Source organism: Bemisia tabaci, chromosome 5 (genome assembly GCF_918797505.1).
Source record: "Bemisia tabaci chromosome 5, PGI_BMITA_v3".
Classification (NCBI taxonomy): domain Eukaryota; kingdom Metazoa; phylum Arthropoda; class Insecta; order Hemiptera; family Aleyrodidae; genus Bemisia; species Bemisia tabaci.
The window spans coordinates 36,534,188-36,559,653 of record NC_092797.1 but is presented as its reverse complement, the minus strand read 5'-3'; the positions used below and the strand labels follow the sequence as shown (position 1 = coordinate 36,559,653).

Sequence of the window (25,466 nt, the reverse complement as noted above, 5' to 3'; positions counted from 1 at the left end):
ACGACCGTATTTGGTAGAATATTTAAGAAAATATTGACTTGCGTGATTTTAATGTGACATACCAAATCTAACCAGTTGTTTCTCTCAGTGGCGAGGCGTGCTTTGAGATATTCTGATTGATCTGCCATTTAAACCCATGAAAAGGATCGATGAACAGGGTGTTTGCAACGAACGCTTTAATAATCGATTATTTCTTACCATACATACATGAGCACCATACGTACATACATGAGAGTCGCTCTAACAGCGCTCTCCGGCGCTCTGCAACGCCTATCCGCCACAAAACTCGGTCCTCCCACAGGTCATCAGGGAGTTGGCATTCCTTCATCTCATCCATAACCCCCTGTCGCCAACCTTTCACCCCTGGGGCGTCCCCTTCGTTTCCTCCCAGGAGGAACCCGATCAAGCATCTTTTTCGGCAGCCTCTCTTCCGTCATCCTATCGACATGACCGTACCAGACAAGCTGTTTGCGGTCATGACGTTGAACACGATGTCATTTTCGACTTCCATCATCTGACGCACTCCATCATTACGGACCCGATCTCTCCTAGAAATTCCTGCTGACCTCCTCCAGAAATCCATCTCCGTTGCTCTTAGCATATCCTGTGTCCGTTTCTTCAGCTGCCAAACTTCACACCCGTACGTTAATATACTTTTGATTACGATTTCATACACTGGTAAAAAAAGTCGCTTGGATCTAGAGTCCAAACTCTTGAAAACATTGACAAGAAAAAATACTGTTGATTCAAGCATAAATCCGATTGAATCAAGAGTATTTTTTCTTGTCAATGTTTTCAAGAGTCTGAACTCTAAATCCAAGCGACTTTTTTTTCCAGTGTACCATAGCTTCAAATTGAGAAACATCGATAATCGATCGTTTACGCCTCACCGTCTCCCGAGCGCAACAGATCCGTCGAATCTGGCAACGGAGAGTGCACGTCTGAGATCAAACGGAGGCGGCGGCATGGAGTCGTCAAGAATCCCTTTTATCGCGGCGGGGTTGTCATCGGACCGGAGGAGGCGGATGAAAGGGACCGTCCCGGGTGAGAACGGCGACAGCTGACGCCACCGGAAAGCGTGACGTCATCATAAGCCCTTTCGCGCCTTCGCCTTCGGACCGAATCGCCGAGACCCGAACGGTGCCGGGAGGATTTAATCGACGGCTCAACGCCACAGCCACCGGGGCACTGATATCCCTCTCTCCCCCCTTCCCTTGCCCTTTCTTTCTCCACCCCTCTGTCCCGGCCCCCTCCCCTCCGCAAGCGGTGCACCGACGCACAATGGATCAAGTCGATGGAGAATTTGCAGGTGTCTGAAATTTGATGAATTCCATGTTTGAATGGTCACTACCCAGTGAACCGAACACAAGGATATACTTGGTTCATAAACTGGACAATTATTGGAGGAGATATGACAAAATGATACAATCTGCTAAAATACGTGCGTTTAAATGGGAAATGCCGTCGGATGACATCACTAAGCGCTAATTTATAATATTTCCCATATCAGAAAAAAATCATAAAAATACTAAGAAATCAACTCTTTAAGCACTTTCAAATGAAGCATTAAAAAATTTGCATGAAAATTCTCTATTAGAAATGTTGGACATGAAATTTTTGACTAAAACTGCAAATTTTGATGTTTATTTCGTCACATTTAAATTTCAACTAGTGTTTCTGTAAGAAAATTTCACGAGGAAACCAATGAAACCACTTGTAGAAATTCAAAGTTTTCTATTAAAGGAGTTTTAAGTTTCCAAATTCCATCCGACCTCTCCTATTGACTCGATCCATTGTGTGCCCTAAAAAGCAAAAAAAAGCGCCGCACAGTGGATCGAGTCAATTAGAGATGTCGGACATGAAATTTTTGACTAAAAATGCAAATTTTGATGTCTACTTCGTCACATTTTAAATTTCAAGGGGTGTTTACAGAAGGAAATTCAACGAGGAAACCAATGGAGCCACTTTTAGAACCTAAAAGGGTTGTATAAGCGGAGTTATAAGCGTTTGAAGTTTCCAAATTTTATCCGACTTCTCCTATCGACTCGATCCACAGTGCGGCGCGACGGTGCCCGGGGCTCCGATCCTGCTTCCCGATTCAAATTAACCAAGGTTTCGCCGGGAATCCTGGAGTGATCTCTATCTCATCAACGAGATGGGATAACGCTCGTGTGAACGGGGCTTCCGCGCGAGCGTCTGGGATTTTCGATTTAAACGACTGTGCTCGACGTGTATTGGACGTGTTTATGCGGAAGATGGGTATCTTCATACGTGGAGGGTTTTCAGGAGTGACGGTTAAGAGATCGTTCATGGAATACGCAACGCTTTGGAGAGGAAAGGGTCAGAGCTTGCGTTATGAGTACGTTACTTAAGGAGTGGAGTACTGCGCTGGGATTTGTAACGCTGCAGTCGGGAATGCGTGAAATTTTTTTGAACATCCAGGATGGCAAATCTTCGCAATGTGGCAATTTCTCATTTAAAATTTACCAAGAAACGACAATTTTAGGGGAAATGGGTTGAGCAGAGCGTTGCATTTTTGTGGGGGGGGGGGGAGGAGGAAAGGGGAAGGACGCCTTTGTTGCAAGTGCGGAGAAGGAGAAGAATATAAAAAATTCCAATTCTTGGCGTTAGTTATCTTGAGAACGGCCCCTAAAACATGATGCGAGCTTGCACATGGAAAAAAAGTATGGTAAGTGAGACTGCGGCACAGTAAATAGCTTCTTTGCGTATTTCCTCCGAGTAAGTCCATCATAAATATCAACTTTTAATTGAGGCATTCTGCTGCGACACAAATCGATTGATTTTACCTTCACTTAAATGAGGTGAACCCTTGAGTTCCAAGCAACAATATTGACTCTAGTTCTGCATACAACTATTTCGACTCCTATGTCACTAAAGTGGTATCACGAATAATTGAAGGCGATTTTTCCGAGACGCGTTCGACCGTCCTACGAGACGACGCTGATGAAGATGCCGTAAACTAGCTGATACACAATAGCCTCTTAAATAATTTGTGCCGGTGTTGAAAAAGTTACACTCAAAGATTTGATTTGAGCTCAGTAACACAAACAGAGCAGTCATTGCTGAATGTTTTACAAGCAATAGCTAAAATTAAAGAGTGGCATCATTCGATTAGATTAAGTGAGTACTTTCAAATTCGATTGCATTTGTAATCAGGAACTACAATTTCTGGGCTAGGTTTAGGTAAAACATACATACCATTAGTTTCTCCATGCAGATAAGTATTTTCATAGGTAAACCAGAAATTGTAGTTCCCTATTGCAAAGTTTAGTCCAATTGGTTTTTATATTAAAAAGAAAGGCGCACGCCGCACAGTGTGACGTCACAAAAGCAGGGATCCTCCGTGTTTTTCATTACACATTTGTCACGCTGACGGACAACTTCTCTTTTCTAGGGCGTGACGTTCCCATGACGTAATTCATGATTTCTGCACGGAAAGTACAGCATGTGCCCACGAGGATTTTTCTGACATTATTGTTGGAGGAAAACAAGTCTCAAAAATAAATGTATGTGCCAAATTTTACTTTTTATCACCATAACTTCAGAACTCTGTCTCTATTTTCGAGTTTTACCGCAAATTAAAGATTTTCAAAAAATGAAGATCAAACGAGGTAGTGATTGATAGGTATTCAAAGTTGGGTAGCGTTTTTTAAGAACACATTTGATTTTTTAATGGAATTGACCGTGCCATTTGACCGCGAGTAGTTGTGTATCTATTTTTTATGCGTACTCAACACGCATTGTTTTTTGTGTGAATTCGCATTGAATGTTGATTTGAATGCGCCCTTCAATTGCTACTGTTTGAACTAAACATGTCCAAACGAGGATGGAGATTGGAGGGCTCACCAATTTTCTCAAAAAATACTGTAATTTGGAGGTACTTCTATGCTCACCAGGCAATAATTCTTCTAATTAAGTTAGCTCATTTCATGTCTATACCTAAAAATTTCGAGCACCTACACTTCCTTTTTTCATTTCAGTATGGTGAATTTTTTTTAAAATAGCTCGCCCACCAAAACATTTCTATTGAAATTTTCTGGGAATTCTCTTCATTTTTCTGAAAAAAAAAAAAAAAAATCACGCAAAATTATCCGAAAATTTTTTTTACTACCTATTTTTCCACGAAAAAAAAATAAAGCAGAATCGGAGAAATTTCTAAGTTTCAATAAAGATACGGCATTTATATATCGCCTTGCTACCATGACGTAACAACTAAAATAATTTCAAGAGACTAGAGAAGTATGAAAGCTCCCCTTGATTGCGCGTGTTAAACTTTTAAGATCATAAAAAGAAACAAGCAGAAAAATCCAACATGAATATGTTGGAAAAGCGTGCCGAATAACTAAAATGTTGGACACATACCTACTATTTTCACGTTTTTGTTATTTGCATCAATTGGTACTTTTTGCTAAATTTGGGAGGAAATATTGATTCATGAACGTTGAATGTAAATTGATTTTAAAGATTCCGTCCAATTATCTTGATTTTAAGCTGATATGCGGCATTTCGCACGACCGTGATTTGGGCGAACTGCCGTGCATCGAAATCGCGTTGAGTTAATCTCTTTGGATTTCGAACTGTAACTTCTCTCCTATTCGGCCGATTTTTACAAATGAGGTCTCTTTTTATTTGTACTTTAACGGAAAGTAAGGAAAAACTCGCTAAATAGACGGAAAACAATTTTTGTGAAAATTTGGTGGATCCTGGCGTCACGGTGAATGGTTAATCGGGCGTGGAAGATAATAGGTTCGACGAGGCGACCCTCTCCTCGCCGTCTTTTATTGCCTTGCTCGAAACCTGACACCCAAAGCTATATCGGGAGATAACTGCAGTGGTTTGAGTGGATTTCTGCAGGGGCCACGGTTAGTACATGGTATAAAGAGTCACGAGGCTCATCACAGATTGCACTTGCAGTGCAAGACGCTCATTGGCTAAACAGTTTTGGCGGGAAAGAAGGTTCTAGAGTTGAGTCCTCCGAGCGTAAGAAAGCTTCTATGAGGTTTTTGTCAAATGAAATAATACGGTTTTGACAGGAAAATGTTCTCAAGGGTTCCCAATTAGCAGTTCATTCGGTTTTTTGGTAAGAGACCATCAGGGCTTGACAGTATAATGGTTCAAAGACAAGAAAACGGGTCCGAGGAAAAAAATATTTGGACGGCCCGTTGAATAGCATTGGTTGATCGGTGTGCTGTACTATGGTACATCCGAGTGATTTCAAAAAGCGAGCCCTACTGGCACGCTTAAAAAAGAGTGGAAAAACCCCCAATTTTCACCTGCATCTGCAGTTGTTAAAAAGTTACTCAGGCACCCCGGAGCCTTTCAACACACATATCTCTAATATGAACCGCGTATGCGGCAAAACTCGCGGAGATCGAAAACTCGGGGCTGAAGATAAAAAGATGAGCTTACACGGTAGTTACTGAATCTACACAAAGGGCCGACGCCTTTATACGCTGCCAAGCACGTTAACTTGGCTCCGGCGAAAAAAGCTCATGGTCTTCGGGCGCTGCCCGGAGTGGGACACAAAGGGAAGTTGTGGAAAGTTTGGAACTAACTTGGTTGCCGTCGTAGCTCCAAGATCCGAACTTCATGAAGCAAGTTTGCTGGTCGAACGGGAAGTAGCGGACGTCGATTTCGCACGAGGACTTGAAGATGGCCGGCGGCGTCCAGACGACCTTCCCGTCGAAGTGGAGCACTGCCTTCGTCATCGTCGTCACCACGTACTCTCCGTCGGCGCTGAGGAAGAATAAACAAAAAATCGTTAAAAAATCATTAAAGAATCATTGAAAAATTATCAAACAAGTCGAACACGATGTTGGGAATATTTTATAGTTTAGTATAGAACGGAACCATAATCAAGTATTTTAGAAAAGAAGACACCCTTTTGTAGAATTTCCTTTTCTGAATCATCAAAATAAAAATAAAAAAATCGTTTCTAAATCATCATTTAGCAAAAAATTAACATAAAAATGATTGACAAATCATGAAACAAAGTGAAATCAACATTGGGACGAATGTGCTCCCAGAAAAGATATGAATTGGACCGCGTTAAACGGGAAGGAACCCAGCCACGTCAGCTATTGCCAAACTTAATCAGGCAATTTAATTTCTCACACGAAAACGGGTGTGCAGATTTTAGTGAAAATGTCAGTGAATGTTCTCCATAGTACGAGGCAAATTCCTTAAAATTTTCAAAAGAATCCGCGCAAACGTTCTCTCGTAAAAAATTAAATTGCCCCCTTAAAGAGCGACGCCAAGAATGGCACAATTTGGGCCAGAAGGGATTTTTCTGAAACCGGGCCCAAACGATACCTTATGATACCCTAAAACTCTGGTAAAAATTTTAGCTTGAGTATACGCACGGTTTTTCAGAAATGAGGGGGCAAAGTTGCCAAATCGCCATCATTCTGGACAGCATTTCTACACCAAAAAGACGGGAAAAATGGACGAAAAAGTTACACCTTTGATGAGTTTCGGCTGTAAATGTACTCATTGTGCCCCCAAGGATTTAACTGTGTTCAGTTTCAAAAATTTTTGTCGCACAGTGGTCCAAAATGGGGAGAAATCGTCGACAAATCAGGATTCCTCGTCAAATTTTTAGAAATGGAAGTAAAATTGTCGGTCTGCTGCAGTTTTCATGGCTTACAATATTCTTATTGGTCATCAATGCATGAATTTGTGTTCAGCTTCACAAATGCACATCGCACAGTAGTCAAAAATGGAGGAATTAGTGGACAAATTAAGATCCTCTGTTGAACTTTATAAAAATGAAGTGAAACTGTTGGTCCCCAGTACACTTTAGATCCCGGAAAAATTCTTTAAATTCTTTTTTTGACTATTTAAATCTTTTTTTAATTTTCTCTCTCCATTTTTCCTTCTTTTTTTTAAATTTCTGAAAGTTTGCATATTTTATTGAGATAATGCTACAAAGTCTATTCTATAACAACGTTCTATAAACAATACGGTCTGACATGCAGTAATAATTAAAAAAATTAAAAACATGAATTTTTCCGGGATCTGAACTCTACTGGGGACCAACAGTTTCACATCATTTTTATAAAGTTCGACAGAGGATCTTAATTTGTCCACTAATTCCCCCATTTTTGACTACTGTGCGATGTGCATTTGTGAAGCTGAACACAAATTCATGCATTGATGACCAATAAGAATATTGTAAGCCATGAAAACTGCAGCAGACCGACAATTTTCCTTCCATTTCTAAAAATTTGACGAGGAATCCAGATTTGTCGACGATTTCTCCCCATTTTGGACCACTGTGCGACAAAAATTTTTGAAACTGAACACAGTTAAATCCTTGGGGGCACAATGAGTACATTTACAGCCGAAACTCATCAAAGGTGTAACTTTTTCGTCCATTTTTCCCGTCTTTTTGGTGTAGAAATGCTGTCCAGAATGATGGCGATTTGGCAACTTTGCCCCCTCATTTCTGAAAAACCGTGCGTATACTCAAGCTAAAATTTTTACCAGAGTTTTAGGGTATCATAAGGTATCGTTTGGGCCCGGTTTCAGAAAAATCCCTTCTGGCCCAAATTGTGCCAAAAAACGGTCGTTTTTGGCGTCGCTCTTTGGCAATGGCTGATGTGGCTTGGTTCCTTTCTGTTAAACGCGGTTCAATTAGAGCACACATCTACAATCCTACATGATTCCTCTTCAAAATTTCAAGAGAACAACACTTTGGAAGATCTGAAAATTAAGTCCTGAACAAGGGATTGACGATGAAATTTTTTTTGAAGGAGAACAAATCAACATCATTCCTTGAAACATTATCAGAATTTATTCCGCACGGAAAAGAAAAATCACGGAATTCTTTGAGAATCAACGTTAAGTAGTTCTTCATTTAAAAATTAAAGTATGACAGGAAGTCTGCAACGTCGCAAATCAAGATACGTAGTTTGGAAGTTTCACCATCAGTATATGTGTTTCCAATTATTAGAGCCCACGCCAAATAAGTTTACGCACTTTTAGAGTGTGACAGAAGACCGTCTGTAATTACACTTAAATGTAAAGTAAAGGGAAGAATCAAGATGGTGGATCCTCTGTCGTAGTCTAAAAGTGCGAAAACTAATTTAGCGTGGGCTCTAAAATTGATATAATGCAAAAATACAAAAAAAAAAGTATTTTTTATAATCTGACTTTAATCTGATCTGCGTTATAACGGCTGGTTAATATCTCGTTCGAAAGTTAATTTTCACACTTTCGATTGTTTCAATCGTGTTGTTCGTAAGATTTTGGAGAGAAATCCACTGGAAAAAAACACATTGGATCTAGAGTCCATGACTCTTAAAAACATCGACAAGAAAAAATACTCTTATTTCTCAATCAGATTTAAGCTTAAATCAAGAACCAAGCCTCTTAATTTGAGCGGATTTCTTTTTGATTTAAGCTTAAATCTGATTGAATCAAGAGTCCTTTTTCTTTGTCAATGTTTTCAAGAGTCTAGACTCTAGATCCAATGTGTTTTTTTTCCAGTGTCGTGTGACGTTTCCATCTAGTTAGACCTTGTGTAGTTGCCAATTGTTGATCGGAAGGAGGATTCAAACCTGCTTGGATCCCCGCACTGTCGGCGAGAAAATAATCATTATAAGAGTACGGAAAGTCGAGGATTAGCGGGGAGGGACCAGCTCAAGCGTTCATTATGGAAGTGCACGCCGCCATTTTGCCGATATTTACGAGCGATTTCCGAGACGCTTAGACTCGGTACATGCTCAGAAGCCAGATGAGAGGAGACGGGATAGAACTCCGTCGACTTGATCCTTTGTCGAACGGAAAGGTAAGAAAAAATTCCCCCGACTTTTATGGGCTCTTGCGGTCATTTCGCGCGTATTTCGGGGGCTCCCGCGGCCACGCCAGACGTCTGAATGGCTGCATCGCGGAGTTGTAAAAGTTAAATTACGTTCGTCGGAGATTTGCGGCTCGTTGCGAGAGAGCAGGGTTGTCTCGTCACGCGGTTAAAAATTCCCTCTTCCGATGTTGTGCTCCGGGAGGTTGGTGAACCTGGCAAGGAGCATAACCCGGGCGCCTGCGACTGTTTCTTTCGGGGACAGAATTTGACTCGAACCAGTGATCTAATCTGATTAAGTCCTCAAACTTTTCTCATTGCTCAAGTTCCGCCGTTACCCCTTCGGCTCCCGATAACTTCACATTTTGCTCGCCAACTCCAGGAGGAAGCTTCAGGAGCCTTGATGGTCTCGGTGATCGATGTCGGAAGTTTATGAAATTGGGCCATTCTTCGTAAAAATTACGTTTAAGCTTTGCACTGTTGCTCAGATTGTGCAGCTTTGTCCTTAATTTGAGACTGGAGGTTTCTCGGGGTCTGTTGGTCGCAAGAGATACAGCCGCATGAATAATCTAATCCGCGGTAAAATTGTACTGAAAACACGATGGCTACATTAAAAACGTCGGCAATCTACTCCGTAATGTGTGATTTGCGTAGTTTGGAATTCGCTTTTTCAAATTTCCCGCGTCTAAAGACAGTTTCCAGTCACCGTATCTGGTAACAAACAATGGCAACTTCCGGCAACTTGTGGTTAGCGAAAATTGACAATTCTAATTATATTTTTTATTAATATAACCTGCAGATCGATGAAACACACTCTAACAGCTCCAGGCATGAATCACCTTAAAAGACCATGTTCCGCTAAAAACGGAACAAATTAACAACAACAACAGCAAATCAGTAACTCCCGGCATTTACCGGCAAACACCGAGGCCGCCTTAGGTTGCTGTTTACTCGTTACCAGTGACTAGAAAACTACCCCTGTAGAAGAAACCTTTAAAAAAGCTCCTACCAAACTGCGAAAATTTCGCAAGAAGGAGTGGATACCAGACTTTTTTAATTTAATCATCGTGATATATGAGCCATTTCACCCCCCCCCCCCCCCCTTAGTGCTCATACAAACAACTGTGGTTCTTGCGTGCAACAGCCCCAAAATCTGATGTATTGTCTCTCAGGTGATTAAAAAATCACCATCATCGTGTGACTATTTGGATTAATACATACTAAACAATACAGAAATGTACTTTTGAAGCAGCACTGCAAAGTTTATATGTCACTTCAGTGAGGAATGTCTCAATTGCCAACAAGGCACCTAAGTATAGTTGGTCTGTTCTAAAAGTCTTTCGAGAGCATTTATTCTTTGAAAAATTCTCCGATCAAAGCGTTCGGTGACATCGTTGGATAAACCGAGATTTTATCAGGTCATTCGGAGTAAAATATGTACATGCCAAATGAGGGATAGGTAATGCGCATTTTGGTGATGATCACTCAGGTCAGGCATGAAACTGTGCAGGAGCTCTTTGTGTATTCGTCACTCGTCCCTCACAGTTTTTAGGTTAAATGTTAAATGAGAGACTAATTTGGTAATTCATGGCCCCATTCGCGATAAATTACGTAATCTGACTGCAGAGTTTCAACGGGCCATTTCCTGGCAATTTGGTGATCTCCGTGCAACATTTGTAAACCTATTTGCTTCTCGCAGCGTTTCGCGGGTCAAGGATCCGGGTTCATCGAGCTGGACGGTGTGGTTTAGAGCGAATCCCTCCTGCATTGCAGTGCCCCGCCCGGGCGATCGTGACGTTTGAGTTTCAGGCCCGGTTTTTCACGGTGACCGAACACTTAATCCTCATTTCCCCTAGGCTCATAAATTTCCCCCGCACGCTCCAATAGGCCCACCTGAGGCATTTCGCCCGACCGAAAAGCGCGCCAACAGGGATGCCAACTGCATTGGAGATTCATGGGGAGTATGGGCCATCAGTCAGGATGAGGAGAAAAGCACAGCGGTATAAATTGGTACAAAGCTTTCAACGAAACTTCACGAAAAATACGCTGGGCGCGTGAGGAATTATCGGTTTTTGTAATCGTCAATTCTAATCCTCCGCTACCCGAAAAACTGCAGGAGTCAACTTTAGTCAAATCAATCGCAATTGATTGAAGTTCAGTGTGCTATGCGATCTGAAAATCTACCCGGTGATGAGAAAGGGATGAAAATAAAAAGTAGCTTTCTTCGCTTTGGAGGACAAAATTGGAAATCTTCGTTGCAATCCGTGCGCACAGTCGACAATTTTCGTGTTTATTGTCATTTTTAGTTAGGTACTTTGAGTTACTTGTTTCAGTCAGTTCAAGCAAAAGAGCTTGATTGGTCAATTTTTTTTTAAATCGACCGAAACCGCAGGTCACCTTTGAAACATCTGCGAATGAAGAAAGTGTCCTGCTGACCTAATGTACTCTTGTTTTTTTTTTGCTGTCACTTAAAGGTTGTGACTTGTGAGTGGCTAGCGCATTTAACTGCAATTGATGAGATCCAGGTTTGACCCTCGCCGCTCGTGTCTGATTATTAACGGGGTTGCGAACATTCAACCAAAGATTTGGCCATTGTAACTCAAAGATAAAACTAAATAAATATATTAACCGCACGTTTATAAGTTACTTTAATTATATCCTCCTTCCCGTGTAACACAAAATGTTGGTTACTTTCTATTCCTACGTTGTAGGTGCGTGGTGACAGTATGTGGTCTCTCAATGAATTTGAGGTCTCTCGAGAATCTTTCGATTGGATTTTAAATCACTTATGCTTATATTAAAGTTGAGAGTTTTCTTGACCTTCAGCCTTCCAACCGATTTGATTTCTCTATTTTAGCTCAGAATATAAAAAATCGGGAAACTTAATTTTTGAAAACCTTTGTACGTATGTTTTTTTCATTCCAACGCTATGCACATTTTTTACGCGACACTTTTTGTTTGAGTTGCAAACTTCAAACCATAAAAAAACGGTCTGATTAAACATTTATGTGGCTTATAAAGTCAAATTGAATACTTGTGATAATTTGCCATAAGTGGTGATAATATATCCCTATTTTCAGTTTTCCAGCACCAAGATTTCTTTCTGTGTGGACGGTCACAGATGATTCTGATAAAAAAACTCACGAGCAAAAAGCCACGATTTCAACGACGTCGTTATACTTCTGCCCTACTAATAAAAAACCCCGTATCTTCCATGTAAATACTGCGAAATTGCGTTGTTTTTGTGAGGCACTCTCGCAAGAGTGGTAACTTTTCATGGTCAGTTTAAATAATCGAATCTCATTACGCGCAGAGCTTGCGGTTAATGTCCTTGCCCCTTTCCCGCAGAGGAGTCACTATCAATCTTCTTTTGATCTGAACATGTCATCGTCACCTACGACCCTTTTTATGAATAATAGGCCGAGGAGCGCCTCCCTTTTGAAAAATGGATCGGATCTTTGTTTCTCGCGTTTGCCCCCGTCTTTATGGAAAAACCGCCTAAGTATCCCCTCAGAAATTAAGCTTCTGATCAAATTTAATCGAGACAAGTATTGTGTCCTTTCCATTTGTCCAGTAAAAACGTCCTTTAAGAATTCGAAAGTCGACGAATTTCTGCCCTTACAGTATTTATTCTTTGAAAGGGGTGATTGGGGGGGGGGGGTATATTTTTCCATTAGATTTTTGGATGCCTCGGAATAAAGCCCGCATTGGATTCTCCGAGAAAAATCGAAGAGAAAGATTTAAATAAATGACTAAAATCGTTTACTTTATGAGAAGAACGGCAACATTTGAATGCTCATACGGTGCCCTTCCTTATAGCGCGGCAGTATTTCCTTTGCTTTTGCTCCTGAATTTTAAATACAAGATGCATATTTTTCAATTCATTAAATTTTCCTCTTCCAGTCCTTGCTATGAGAATTTAGAAGCAGAAAAGTCAAATTTTCTAAGGTTGGTTCGAGTTTTTGGACTACCACTCTCTTTTTGTGCCATTGTATCTTGATTTATTTTGCGAAGAAAGCTCTTTAAACATGTTGGAGCGCCTTCAATTTCGAACACCTCTGTTGTGAAATAGTTACTTGAGGCGCCACGCGCCGTGGCACGCTGCGGCGCGGTGGGCGGCTGACGAGCACGTAACACGCATCAGCGCCTACAAACCAACAGGAATGCTTCACGCATTGCACGAGCCGCGCATTGGCGCTTACAAACCTAACAGTGATACTTCACGCATTGCGCAATGCGTGAAGTATCCCTGTTAGGTTTGTAGGCGCCAATGCGCGTGTCGCGCAGGCAGCACTCCGCGTGCCGCTTTGCTCTGTTTGGCTTTGATATTTAAACTCGCGGAGTCAGCGTTTTTCAACCGATGATTTTGAAATGTTTGCACACTCCGCATAGATTATTTTCACTTAAATTGATGGGGAAAAATATGTATTTAAGGAAGATTGTCAATATTGAGGTGTTACCTTGTCAAATTTAATGATTCCCAAAACACTTTAATTTTTTCTTTTATATAAAGACTACTGGACAAATAAGATGCGCGGACAAAAAATCGTTGACGAAATGTCAAAATGTGACAGAGAGTTTCCAACCAACCAATCGAAATACTTCGTATGGTGTTTCCATTATCGATGTTATCGGTCACAACTTTAGGGGCACATTTAGGGACGTTCATAGATTACATAACGCTCTAGGGGAAAAGGGGTCGAGGAGAGCGTTACGCTATTTCGTTTCTTACGTGCTAGAGGATTGGAACCCACGCCACAAAAGTGGGGGGTGTAAAAAATGTCGAAGAAGTACGTTATGTAATTGAATCGGTTTCTGTTCGTAAGTCCAAAAACTTATGAGCCCTAACGCTCTGCGTGATCAACGGAAGCCAAGGTTCATGAGTTCCTAACAACAACCGATTCAATTTAGGAACGCGCCCGTAAATATCCCTTTTTAGTGTAGATAGACTTATTTCATTTTAGTGCGTCCGATTCAACCTCATCTCCCCTGCCATTTCCCTCTTATTTATGCATGCGTTTTCCATTAAGTCGAGGTGAAAGCAAGTCTAGGCCCCAAGGGCTGCTAAGCGTCTGGGTTGTACTGCCATGCTAAGGGAGAACGCCGTATGAACCTTCAAGCGTTGCCAAATTTCCTTAGATAAAACGCAAATTTCCCGGTAAATTTATGAATATTTTCCGCCCAATTTTTCAAAACATTTAGTTCGCAATTTTACCTGAAGATTCCGAAAATTTTAAGGAGAAATATTCATAACTTTCCTCAAAAATAAACATTTTATCGAAGGAAATTTGGCAACTCTCGAATGTTCGTGCGGCGTTTTTCCTTAGTGCGGCGGTGTAGTGGCTGGGTGGGGTGGGGGGGAGGGCGGTTTGCCCTGGATTTCGTCCCCCGATGGACCTGTGTTGGCGATGTCTCCATCCCTTCGACGGCGCCTGAAGGATACGGGGCCGTGGCCGGAGAATGGGGGGGGGAGGGGGGTTTGAATGGGGGTGCATGAGGGGGGGGTGGTGCATTCCGGGCGCGAAAAATCCGCGGAAGGATGCTATTCAGGCTGATAGCCCGGCCACCAGGCGGCAGGTTCCGCGATTCTGTATGAATGGGGGAATCAAAGTCATAATATGATAGGAATTGCTCGCTCCTTTGTGTTTGAGCCTTGGCTCCCCGCCAGAGCCCGGCTTGTCTGTCCGCGGTGGAGTCAAATTTCAAGTCATTTTGCCTCAAAATCCGCCCCCTTATCAAGCTTAATTTCATTATCATCACGCTTATACCGAGTCTGATAGATTCGGGGCTCAAATGACACGAGGCTTGTTTTAAGCGGATGGAAATGAGCAATAGAGTCCTACATATACGAAGAGCTTTCAAAAACACGTAAGTGCAATAGCTTATCGGGGTTCCTGATTATGTGTCCGGTGGGGATGCATTAGACTTTTGAACACCACTACAATAAATTACTCTTACGAGCTATCGCCGATGAAGGTCCCGTTTAATTTTGTTTTTGCATGTTTACAAATCAGTTTATAGGCCTCAAGAAACTGAGACGTGAGATTAGTAATTTGATTTAAAATACCATTCCATTATATTGGATTCTGAACTTATCTAGTGGATCAGTGCGCGGGCACCCTTACCTAAGCAATTAGTTACAACCTCTTGAACGCATAGTCCTCCTTTCAACATTGTTCATGCATATAGGATTGTTAAAAATTACCTACTTTAAATGCTCCTCGTATGATGGAATATGGGGGCCAGCCCTAAATTTATAACGCACTTTTTCGGCACTGTCGACCCCCCTTCCCTCTAGTAACGCTTTTTTGACGTAGGTTCCTATCCTTTAAAACGTAAAAACAAAATAGCGCAACGCTTTCCTTGATCCCCCTCCCTCCTATAGTGTTACGTGATTTAGGGAACGGTCCCTTGACCGTATTTGAGTTAAACGGAGCTATGTACGAATACACCAAATGAGAAACTATGCACATAGAATATGTATGTCTTTGCAATCTGGAACTAAATTCTGACCTGGTTTAAAAACAACGTATGTGCCATTAGTTTCCCTAAGCACATAAGTGTTTTTTCAGATGAGTCAGAATTTATGGTTCCAAATTGCAAAAGACAGTCCATTTGCAACGTCACCTGTTAAGTCCAATTTGCACTAATGAATCTAGCCTTTATCCTATTTAAATATGTATAACCTTTGCATTATGTATATAACATTCTTGTAATTTTAGATTTTAACTGTTAATTTTTACCAAAATTTTAAACACTGAAACCCCTTATTGTCAATGACATCTTTGCATAAGTTGGTAATAAACTAACATAAATTTTAAGTATTAGAACATTCTGTAAAATGTATATATTGTCTCTGTAACTTTATAAACCCGGAAGGGTAAAATAAAGTAAACTTCTATTCTATTCTATCTAGTATATGTATGCCTCATCACTCATTTTGATCAAATTCAATTGGTAATGGCTCCTTTTAGCTTGAACCCCCTCTCATTCTCCCGCGACAAATTGACAACGGCGCGAATGCGATTCCACCCCCCTCCTCACGGCCACTTCAAGAATGTTTGTACTGTTTTCTCGCGAGCTACTGCGGCGGGCGACTCGCCGGGAGGGGCATCCGGGGGGGGGGGGGCGGCAGGAAGTTTGAGAGCAGTTGATACATAACTGCCGTTCGAAAATGTTTACTAAAACCGAGCTTATTGTTGAGTCTAGGAAAGTGTGAAAGCGCCGGGCGAGACGTCGCCGAGGGCAGGCGGGGGGTGGGGGGGTGTGTGAAAGCGCGGAAAGTAAGTTTCCTCCTGATAAAATACACTCGAATAGTCTGAGGCACCGGGGTGCTGTTGCGCCCGCCGTAACTTCTGATAACCCCCTCCGCGAAACCCCCCATATTCCTGTGTGAGACCCGGAAGGCACGGGGTTTTACACGCGAAAGGATTCGTCTCGATATTCGTTTGTGTCGTTTTGTCGGGGGAGGGGCGGAAGGACACCCCCCCTCGCGAAATTTGAACGGAAGGGGTTGACTGTTGTGTTTCGGAAGAGGGAAGTAACTCCACACAAACGTGAACCATTCTTAACACGTGCGCTTATGCACTCCGGGGGTAACTTAGGTGTGGAGGTACTGCTCTCTTACGTAGCATAGCGGATGAGCCCGTATTATAATTAGTCGAGTGGTTGGTGCGCACATAACGCGCGCTCCACCAATGAGAGTTTCCGAGTCAGCCTTGAGCTTCGGGGTGAATTTCGAACGATAGGAGTTCACCCCGGAATGCAGTTAAGCTGTTTCGCGCGTGGGGCGGCGATAATTTGCTTCCCAGTCGCGTGTTGTTCGCCTCTAATTTGATTCGAATAGTTATTCTTCGGCTGTTTGGTTTATCTTCGCCGTCCGCACGGTGTGTTCGGAGGCGAAACTTGATTCTCGGCGTGAATAATTTAACCGAATTCGGTTCTCTCATATGGGGGATATTATTTCGTTTCGTCGGAATGGAGTGCGAGGAACGTGAATGAGCCACCTCTGTCGTGCTTGCGACAGAAATGAGCGGTACGTGCGGGAGAGAGGAGGGCGGTGTGTGAATTTTGATAGAATTAAATGAACGGGACTTATCAATATCGAGAGTTTTGAGGAGGGACCTATCTTTAGTACTTGAGAACTGCTGATAGGTGTTGTAGATAGAGACACGATCAGATGCACTGGGTCCGTCACTCGCAAGGGATATTGCCAATCGAGTATAGACTTTAATTGGTGAAATCGCACAAAAATCTCTTTTGACAGATCAAAAATGTCCAGAGCAGGGCACCTGAAAATTCTCAGTTTACGTGGTTTGTCACGCACCTTCAAATGCCACATCGACGGACACTTTTCGTTAGGTCAATCAGGCCTTATGTCAATCATTGATTTTTAACAGTGTACGTATAAACTCATTGACAAATATCGTTCATCGAGAGTTCGCCTTCAAATTTGCTGCATAGGCAACAAACATACTGTGGAGCGCGAATAGTTGTATCTGCAAAAAATACACATTTATAAAATGTACGCATATTGCCTGTTGGCATGTTTCACAATTAAGATGTCCATCATTTTAATGCGGTTGTTCTTTTCTTATTTACGGGGAAAGTAGAAACTAATGATGGAAAAACTGGAAAAATGTCATTCAGGCTCAGTTTGGAACCGGAACACACAAGCTTGGACGATTTTCTTCTTTTACCTATATAACCTAGTAATTTGATTGGAAACATGTACGTACAAAAAACAACACACATTTTTGTAAGTTTTGCCCCAAAAAACCGGTTTTTGTTGTCGTGTCCGGAAACACCGCGTTTCAGCGGTGAAAAAGTCGTGTCGGATAATAGAGTTGTCGGATAATCGAAAGTCTACTTTATAGAATTGATGTTACCATATACGTTGCTCAGTGTAGCAATATTATGTTATCTATATGAACTACCTGATGCCTACAAAACGCCGTTATATCTAATAGCAGAGTTATTTCTTTTCACAGACGACGGGACAGGAAGAAATTCCGAGCGAAATGAGCTTCCCGCACAACCGGTATGAACCCTTAATAGCGCAGCGCGATACTAATCCTGAAAATATGGATTAACCAGGGGGCGAGTTTTTCACGATGGCATCGGAGCTGTCATTAAACTCCTCGGCGGGGCGTAACGACCCGTGTAAACTGAATTTCAACGAACGAATCGCCATTTGAGAATCGCTTAGCTGGGCTCGGACATCGCTCGTTAGCGATAAAAACCGCGGAGCCGGAAAAATTACGCGAGAAAAAATTGACCCCGGCTGGGAGTCCGGGCCGCGAAGGATTTAGACCCGCCGCCTAACTGCCGATAGTGGTCGTTAAAAATGAATTCAGATAAAGGTTTATTAAAAAATAATATCGGTCATCCGCCATGATGCCATCTCTCGGAGGCGAAACGGCCGTGAAGTCGCGTTTACACGTTGAAAATAGGAGCGGGAAATTCTGCCGTCCTAAGGAAAAACGGCGTATGAACCTTCGGGCGTTGCCAAATTTCCTTTGATAAAACACGAATTTCCTGGTAAACTTGCGAAAATTTTCGTTTCAATTTTTCAGATAAAGTGCGTAATGGAGATATTGCATGTGTGAGGAATTTGCGATTTGACTGCTTGATTCACATGTAAAAGTTCGCGAGAAACACGATGGTGCCACTGGTTTTCTCTGAAATCAACTTTCAAACTCAAAAAAAGCTCTCAAGTTGAGGCCAAATAGAGGGGATATCCCACCCTACCCTGAGAGTCCACCTCTACATCAAAACAAACTCTCCATGCAAAGATAGGGAGCAAATACATTGACAGGGCTGCCACTTCATTTGGGGACTCTAAAACTGAAAACACGGCATCACTGCTAATGTATCTGCTCCCTATATTTGCATGGAGAGTTTGTCTTGATGTAGAGGTGGACTCTCAGGGTAGGGTGGCATATCCCCTCCATTTTGGCCTCACTATGAGAGCTTTTTTTGAGCTTGGGAGATGATTTCAGAGAAAACCAGTGGCACCATCGTGTTTCTCGCGATCTTTTACATAAGAGTCAACACTCAAATCGCAAATCCCTCACACATGCAACATCTCCATTTCACCTGAAGTTCCTGAAAATTTTAAGGAAAAATATTCATGACTCTCCGGAGAAATAAACATTTTATCGGAGGAAATTTGGCAACTCACGAATGTTCATACGGCGTTCTTCCTTGGCACGGCAGAATTGGAGTTATCGGTGCGTTTCTTGGGTCGTTCATTAAAACTCCCTGGACGACAGGAGGTAACTAGACGTGGCTTTGTTGCATGCTTTCTCTAAAAATATTACATGAAAATTGATTCGTATGTTTCAGTTGAACGAATGGAATATAACACGAAATTAGGCAATGTCTGATGTAGTTAGACTGATTTTTGTTAAGCACCTAACTCACTGCCATGCCTCAAAAAAGCATGTCCCATCCGTAATCAGAGTACTATTATATCGAGTTCCGAAGATTTAAAATCAAGAGCATGGTGCATTTGGATTTTAACAAAGTCAGGGGTAAGCCTACCAGGGCCGGATTAAGGGAGTGGCCACATGGGCTGCGGCCCATGGCGGCAAATCTAGGGGGCGGCAAATTTTGCAATGTTTTTAAATGTAGGCATAAAAAAATCGGATTTAGAAAAAAAAATTACAAACGAGAAAAGGCTACAAAATCTCTCATTTCCAGAGAGTATAGTAATTTCTAATTTTGTCGTCTTTCAGTGATACAAGAGACAGCCTTTATTAGTCGAGTTAAGAGAGAAACCAAACACACAATTTGGCCTGGGACGGCGCGACTCAGGGAGAAATGATGACGAGGACTTGAGATGAAAAGGAGAAGCCTCGGCGCGGCAATCGGCATGTAACACATATTAGCGCCTATAAAAGACTGCACGAATATTTCACGCATTGCATCAAACACAGTCCGGTTATTGTGGTCAGCGTGAAACGGATAGCGCCTACAAGAATGCATGAATACTTCACGCATTACGCCAAACACAGTGCGGTCAGCGTGAAACGCATAGCGCCTACAAGACTGCGTGAATACTTCACGCATTGCGCCGATGCGGTCGGCGCGGCGCGGCGGCGGAAGTAAAATCATTAAACCAAATTTTGTGTTTGTTCCTTCATAATTTTTTTGTTCATTTCTTATGAATGGAAGGCCTTGTCCGAATAGAGATAGGTTTACGAAACTTGACTTTCGCGCAAAGTTCCGTGACTTTTTGCTAGTAGTGTTGACAGGGCTTTCCCAAAAAATGTGTTCAACACGAGTAAACGCGTCTTATGCACCCCTCCTCCGCTGGCACGTTCACTTGATAGTTTTTATTGATGTTTCAAAACCAATGAAAAGGGGGCGGCAAAATAGTTATCAGTTTTTCTGAAGTATTCAAATGAAATCTGTTTCAAAATGGATCGAAACATTTTAATTCTAAGAAGAAAGGGTGCCACCCGTCGCGATAAAGTAACGTTGATTTTGTTCATGGCAACAATGGAAAATTGATAAGGGCTGAAGGTACGTTCTTCCTCCTCGATCCAATAACCAGTCCAACCAAGTGAATTATTGCCGGCGGCTTGTAACCCTGCACCGTGTAATTCTGTAAAAAGTCGAAGCGCGTTAATGAATGTATATAAGCGTCGTTGCGAGACCAACCCCGTCAAGCTCATTTACTTTAGTAAATTAGGAAAACAATTTCCTTTATACGCGGGAACCGTAGAGCACCTGTGTACGGAGGGTACAGCATTCATCACGATGTGTTTAGGCATCTTATAGCTTTTATAATGCCTTCCCCAATATAGCGGTATTAGAAGAAGCTCATTATTGAATTGTTCAGTTCAAAAACGACCCAGATGTGTGGGGGAAAATACAGAATATATGAAAAATCGATTTGAATCATGCAGAGACCAAGAGGTGCAGTGTGACGAATAAACTTTTGGATTTTCGTCAAGAATCTATAAGTGATTGAAAGCTCTAGAATTAAGGCATTTTTTAATGGAACAACATTTGTCGATTTTAACCTAATGAGAGATCAAAAAAATTCGTTTTAAAGTATATGAAAATATGATTTGCGTTCAGTCTTATGAACCACATCTCTCCAATACAGCAAATCTTTAAAATTTTTGAAGTTAAGTAGTATTCTTACTGGACGCTTCAAAAATTAAATTACATAAGGATACTCATACTGTAGAGGGGAGTGGTTTGAGTCTCGTCACGAGTACCTAAACGGACCAAAACGAGTGATCTGAGGTGTGAGGATCTGATACTGCGACACGTCAAGAAAAAGTTTCCCACGAAGCGTTTTTTGGTCGGGCTGCGCTGCGGCAAGGGTGCCAGCCTCCAATGCTGATGCTTTTCGTCTTGTGGCAAGATGAATATTAAAAATCCGATGCAGGTTTAGATGTTGTGTTCTCTTTGGTCTGCATTTTTTTAGGTGATCCTATTTAAAACAAATTCCTTGGTGACGACGAAGGGATCCAACTTCACAACATCGTAATCGGGAGCTCGCATCCCTAGGCTTGGGTTATTCTGGTGTTAGTAAACGGTATTCTGCGCCGTGCACACGGAGAACACCATATGAACGTTGAAATGTTGCCAGATTAACCCGGGTACAATATTTACTTTCGACAATAAGTATGAATATTTTTCTTTAAATTATTCAAACGTTTTAGATAAAATTGTGGGAAAAAATATTTAAAAATTGGTAGGAAAGTATTTACAAGTTTCCTAGAAAATGCGAAACAAATCGAAGAAGAAAAGATCGATTACATTTTGCAATAAGGAACCACTATCTCTGACTCTTCCATAGAAGCACGTATCTGCACTGAAAAAGCAATGGCATATTTATGTTGTTTCTAAAATGAGCCAGAAATAGTGGTTCCTTATTGTAAAATGTAATCCAGATGATGTTTAAACGTCCATACGCTGTCATTCCTCATCACGGCAAAATTCTCCGGCCGCAGTGTCTATGACGAGGTGGAGAGACGGCCTTCCTCGTGCACTAATATGATTAAAGCGGCCTGGAGCGATTGAAAACGGGACGCCTAGACCGCGGACGAAAGGGGGATATGGTGGGAGGTGCGGTAGGATGAGGTGAGCGGGAATGAGGCGGGTGAAATGACGTTAAAAGACCCGGAAATTTGTTGCAGAACCTAATCTGACGATGATATTCAAGATTGCCGATGATGCGCGCTATTATAGGCCTCGATAGACGATCAAAGTGCCCGTCCCAATGAGAGGGGGTATGTATTGGGGAGTCATCAGCCCTGTAATCATCATTTTGCATTCTTTTTTTCAAATAAAAATGATCAATGGTACGGTAAGTACTACATTTTGTTTGAAATTTGACGGCCTGTCCAAGTTTAGGTTTCTTTCTCGATAATTGGACTGCATTTTACAATTTGGAACTATAAATTCTGGCCCGGTTTAAAAATAACGTACGTGCCATTAGTTTCCCTATTCACATATGTGTTTTTCCAGAGGAGCCAGAATTTATAGTTCAAAATTGCAAAATGCAGTCCAATTTAGTGAAATAATCTCGGGAGCTCTCTCGGCAGAGAGCAGACACGAGTCTGAATGATCCGAGTAGTATTGGATGAAAAGAGGTACTAATGAGAACTTACTTGTTGTAGAGAACAATATCCGGAAGCCAGATATGTTCCGAGGGAACATAAAGTTCCTTGCAGCCGCCATACTCGGCAGGATCCCATCGAAATTTGTGATCCTCCCATTCCTGCAACAATAAGAAATCTCTCAGTGTCTCCGGTTGATGCCAATGTATTTTAAAATGTTGGAAGAAGTCAGTCACATACAGCGAGGCAGTGAAGACTCGTATGAATTGGAAGTTTCCGAAGAATACTCGCTTTTGTGTAGCAAAGCCACGTAAAATTCAAAGTTTATAAGTATAGTATACACTGTTTACAAGACAATTTTGTGCTGAGATGTTATCCTTTAAAACTTGTTCAAAGAAACAAGTGGTAGTTGCTTATGGGCTCGCCTCTGAAAAAGTATCTTTGTGACCGAAAAAAGCGCAATTCTTCAAGTATGACCAAACTCCCCCATTTTGCGTCGGTCAATCAGGCAAAAAGCTCTAGAACTAAGGGAGCGAGAAACTAATACCTCAAGCACAGAAATATTCTTACAGGGTAGATTATGAAGAGTTGACCCTAGTAAAAATTGGCGATAAGAGCTGCGTTTCAAAATACCATACAAGAATTCTTATAGCCGGCTAAAGAAGGCTACAGAAAATCATATAGCTGACTGTAGAATGCGGAGAAAATCACACGGCCGGGCTATTCGAAGCGATAAAAAATTATGCAGCCGGGCTATAGTTCCTATCGCCAGGCTTTACACTTTATCGCCGGGCTGTTGCTTTTTCGCTATCGATTATAAAAGGCTATAAGAAATTGTGTAGAAATTCGTGTGCTTTGGAAATCATTAAGTTTGATACGGAACCACCTTAATATTTACGAAGCACACATTATATTTTCCTTTAATACATATTTTTTTCATCAATTAAAATGAGAATAATCCATACAGGATGTGAATCATAAGTCAAAATCATAAGTTGAATAACGCAGACTCCGCCAGATTAAATATTAGAGCGTGACACAAAGCGGAGCGGCGACGCACTGGCGTCTACAAACCTAACAGGGATACTTCACGCATTGCGCAACGCGTGAAGTATCCCTGTTAGGTTTGTAGGCGCTAGCGCGTTTCGTGCTGGCTGCCCGCCTGCCGCGCCGCAGCGTGCCACGGCGCTTTGAAGCAACTATTTCACACCAGAGGTATTGCACAGTATCATACGAAACTGAAGGTGCTCTAATATATTAGGAATGGCAGGCATCCATCAAAAGTACGGAGCTTTCCTCGCAAAATAAATCAAGATACTACGGCCCAAAAAGAGAGCAGTAATCCAAAAACTCACTAGGTCCTAGCATCCGCAATTAGTATAACGTTTAGCATAGACTTCATCGCAGTAATCCAAAAACTCACTAGGTCCTAGCATCCGTAATTAGTATAACGTTTAGCATAGACTTCATCGCCTGGCTCTTGCTTGGTCGCCATCGGCTATTAAAGGCTATAAGAAATTGTGTAGCCGGCTATAGAAGCTATTGGAAATCTTACAGCCGGCTGTAGGTCTATGGTATTTTGGAACACAGATTCTACTGCCAATTTTTACCAGGGGATATGGGCATACATAGCATTATCCTAGGCCATTTTAATTTTCGATCAAAGTTAGGGCCAAAAAAGGCCTTTGAAAAAAAGAGGCAGGGGTTAAGTCCCAACAGTTGGATGATATGGACATTCCCAATTAATTGTGGTAATACTCCGATTAATTGTGGTAGTATAACAATTAATTGTGATAGTATCCCGATAAAGTAAGTTACAAACCCAAATGTTGCAGTGCTACCAAAATTAATTGGAAATGTCCGTATCATCCAAAAAATTTGGGTAGTAGAACAATTTTGGGGGATAACTCCGGGGGTACACGTCCTTTCTTGGAAAAAAAAATGGAAATTCGTGGTTTTCTAGTAACGAGTTTACAAAATCTTCAGTTCTATTAACCGAAGAGACCGGTTCGTGCGATTCAGGGATCAGATCTCTATACCGAGAACAAGCCCGTATTCAAATAACGAAGGTTCTTTCTTCTTTTCGCATAATAAACGTAATAAACTTGAATGGTCCCTAAGTGGTTATTCCTGAAAAAAGGGGGACGAGCTCCATTATTTCTTTATCCTTTGTTTTCGGCCCCAGTCCCCACAAACCTTCCCTAATCGCGATGCAAGCCTTGTGGATATCCCTTCGGGAAAAAGATGTTCAAAGGCAGCCCGCGAGTTCGCTCCTGAGCGAGGGATTCTCCGGTTAAAATCACGCGAGAGCCAAAAGAACCTCCGCGTCTCCGCCTCTTTTATCCAGTGGCGTGGCGTGCTTTGCGATATATCGATTGTTATGCCATTTAAACCTATGGAAAAGGATCGATAAACAGGGTGTTCGCAGCGAACACCTTAAAAATCGATTCTTTACCACAGGTTTAAATGGCATAACAATCGATATATCGCAAGTCACGCTACGCCACTGCTTTTATCCGCCACGGCGTCTCCGTTAACAGCGCCTCCGCGCCTTCGCGGCGCGAGTTTTTTCGCGAACCCATTCTCGAACCTCTCTCGTTAACTCCATCAGCGCGAACGGAGGCCACAGACGCGGAATCAATACAGGACTCGCGCCGCAAAAGCGCGTAACAGCCTCGCGACTCGCGACCCCAAACCCCCTCTGAACTCCGCAATAACCGCTCAAGTCCGATATAAACCTTACGTAGTTTTAAGGTTTTCGTTTGACAGTGCGGTACACGCTTGAAAATTCAGTTAGGTCTTTCCATAGTGGTGAGAGAGGGGGGGGGGGCGAATAATGTATTCATGTTTAGTACCGATGGGGGAATAAAAGTCGATTCCGAACGGGGGACCGCCGCTCTTCGGCCTCTCGTAAAGGCTTCCCGGCTAACATACTTAACTCGGCAACACGAAATAAAATAGGAACCAAGTCGCAAGGTGGTGGCGGGGGCGGGGGCGGGGGCGGGGGGGATGAAAAGCGCGAAAGGGTAACATCTATTCACTTCCCGTCTTTATTTATGCCC

General features: G+C 42.1%; 1 protein-coding gene across 1 annotated transcript in view; it reads right to left on the bottom strand.

The window, feature by feature from the left end:
- nAChRalpha2 (nicotinic acetylcholine receptor alpha2) overlaps positions 1-25,466 on the bottom strand; it is an 89,761-nt gene that overhangs the window by 32,322 nt on the left and 31,973 nt on the right. Inside the window, exons 3-4 of the mRNA XM_019056897.2 lie at positions 22,456-22,565; positions 5,577-5,757 (exon numbers count right to left, since the gene is read on the bottom strand). Coding sequence (XP_018912442.2) covers positions 5,577-5,757; positions 22,456-22,565 — 291 coding nt within the window. The remainder of the gene's footprint in view (positions 1-5,576; positions 5,758-22,455; positions 22,566-25,466) is intronic.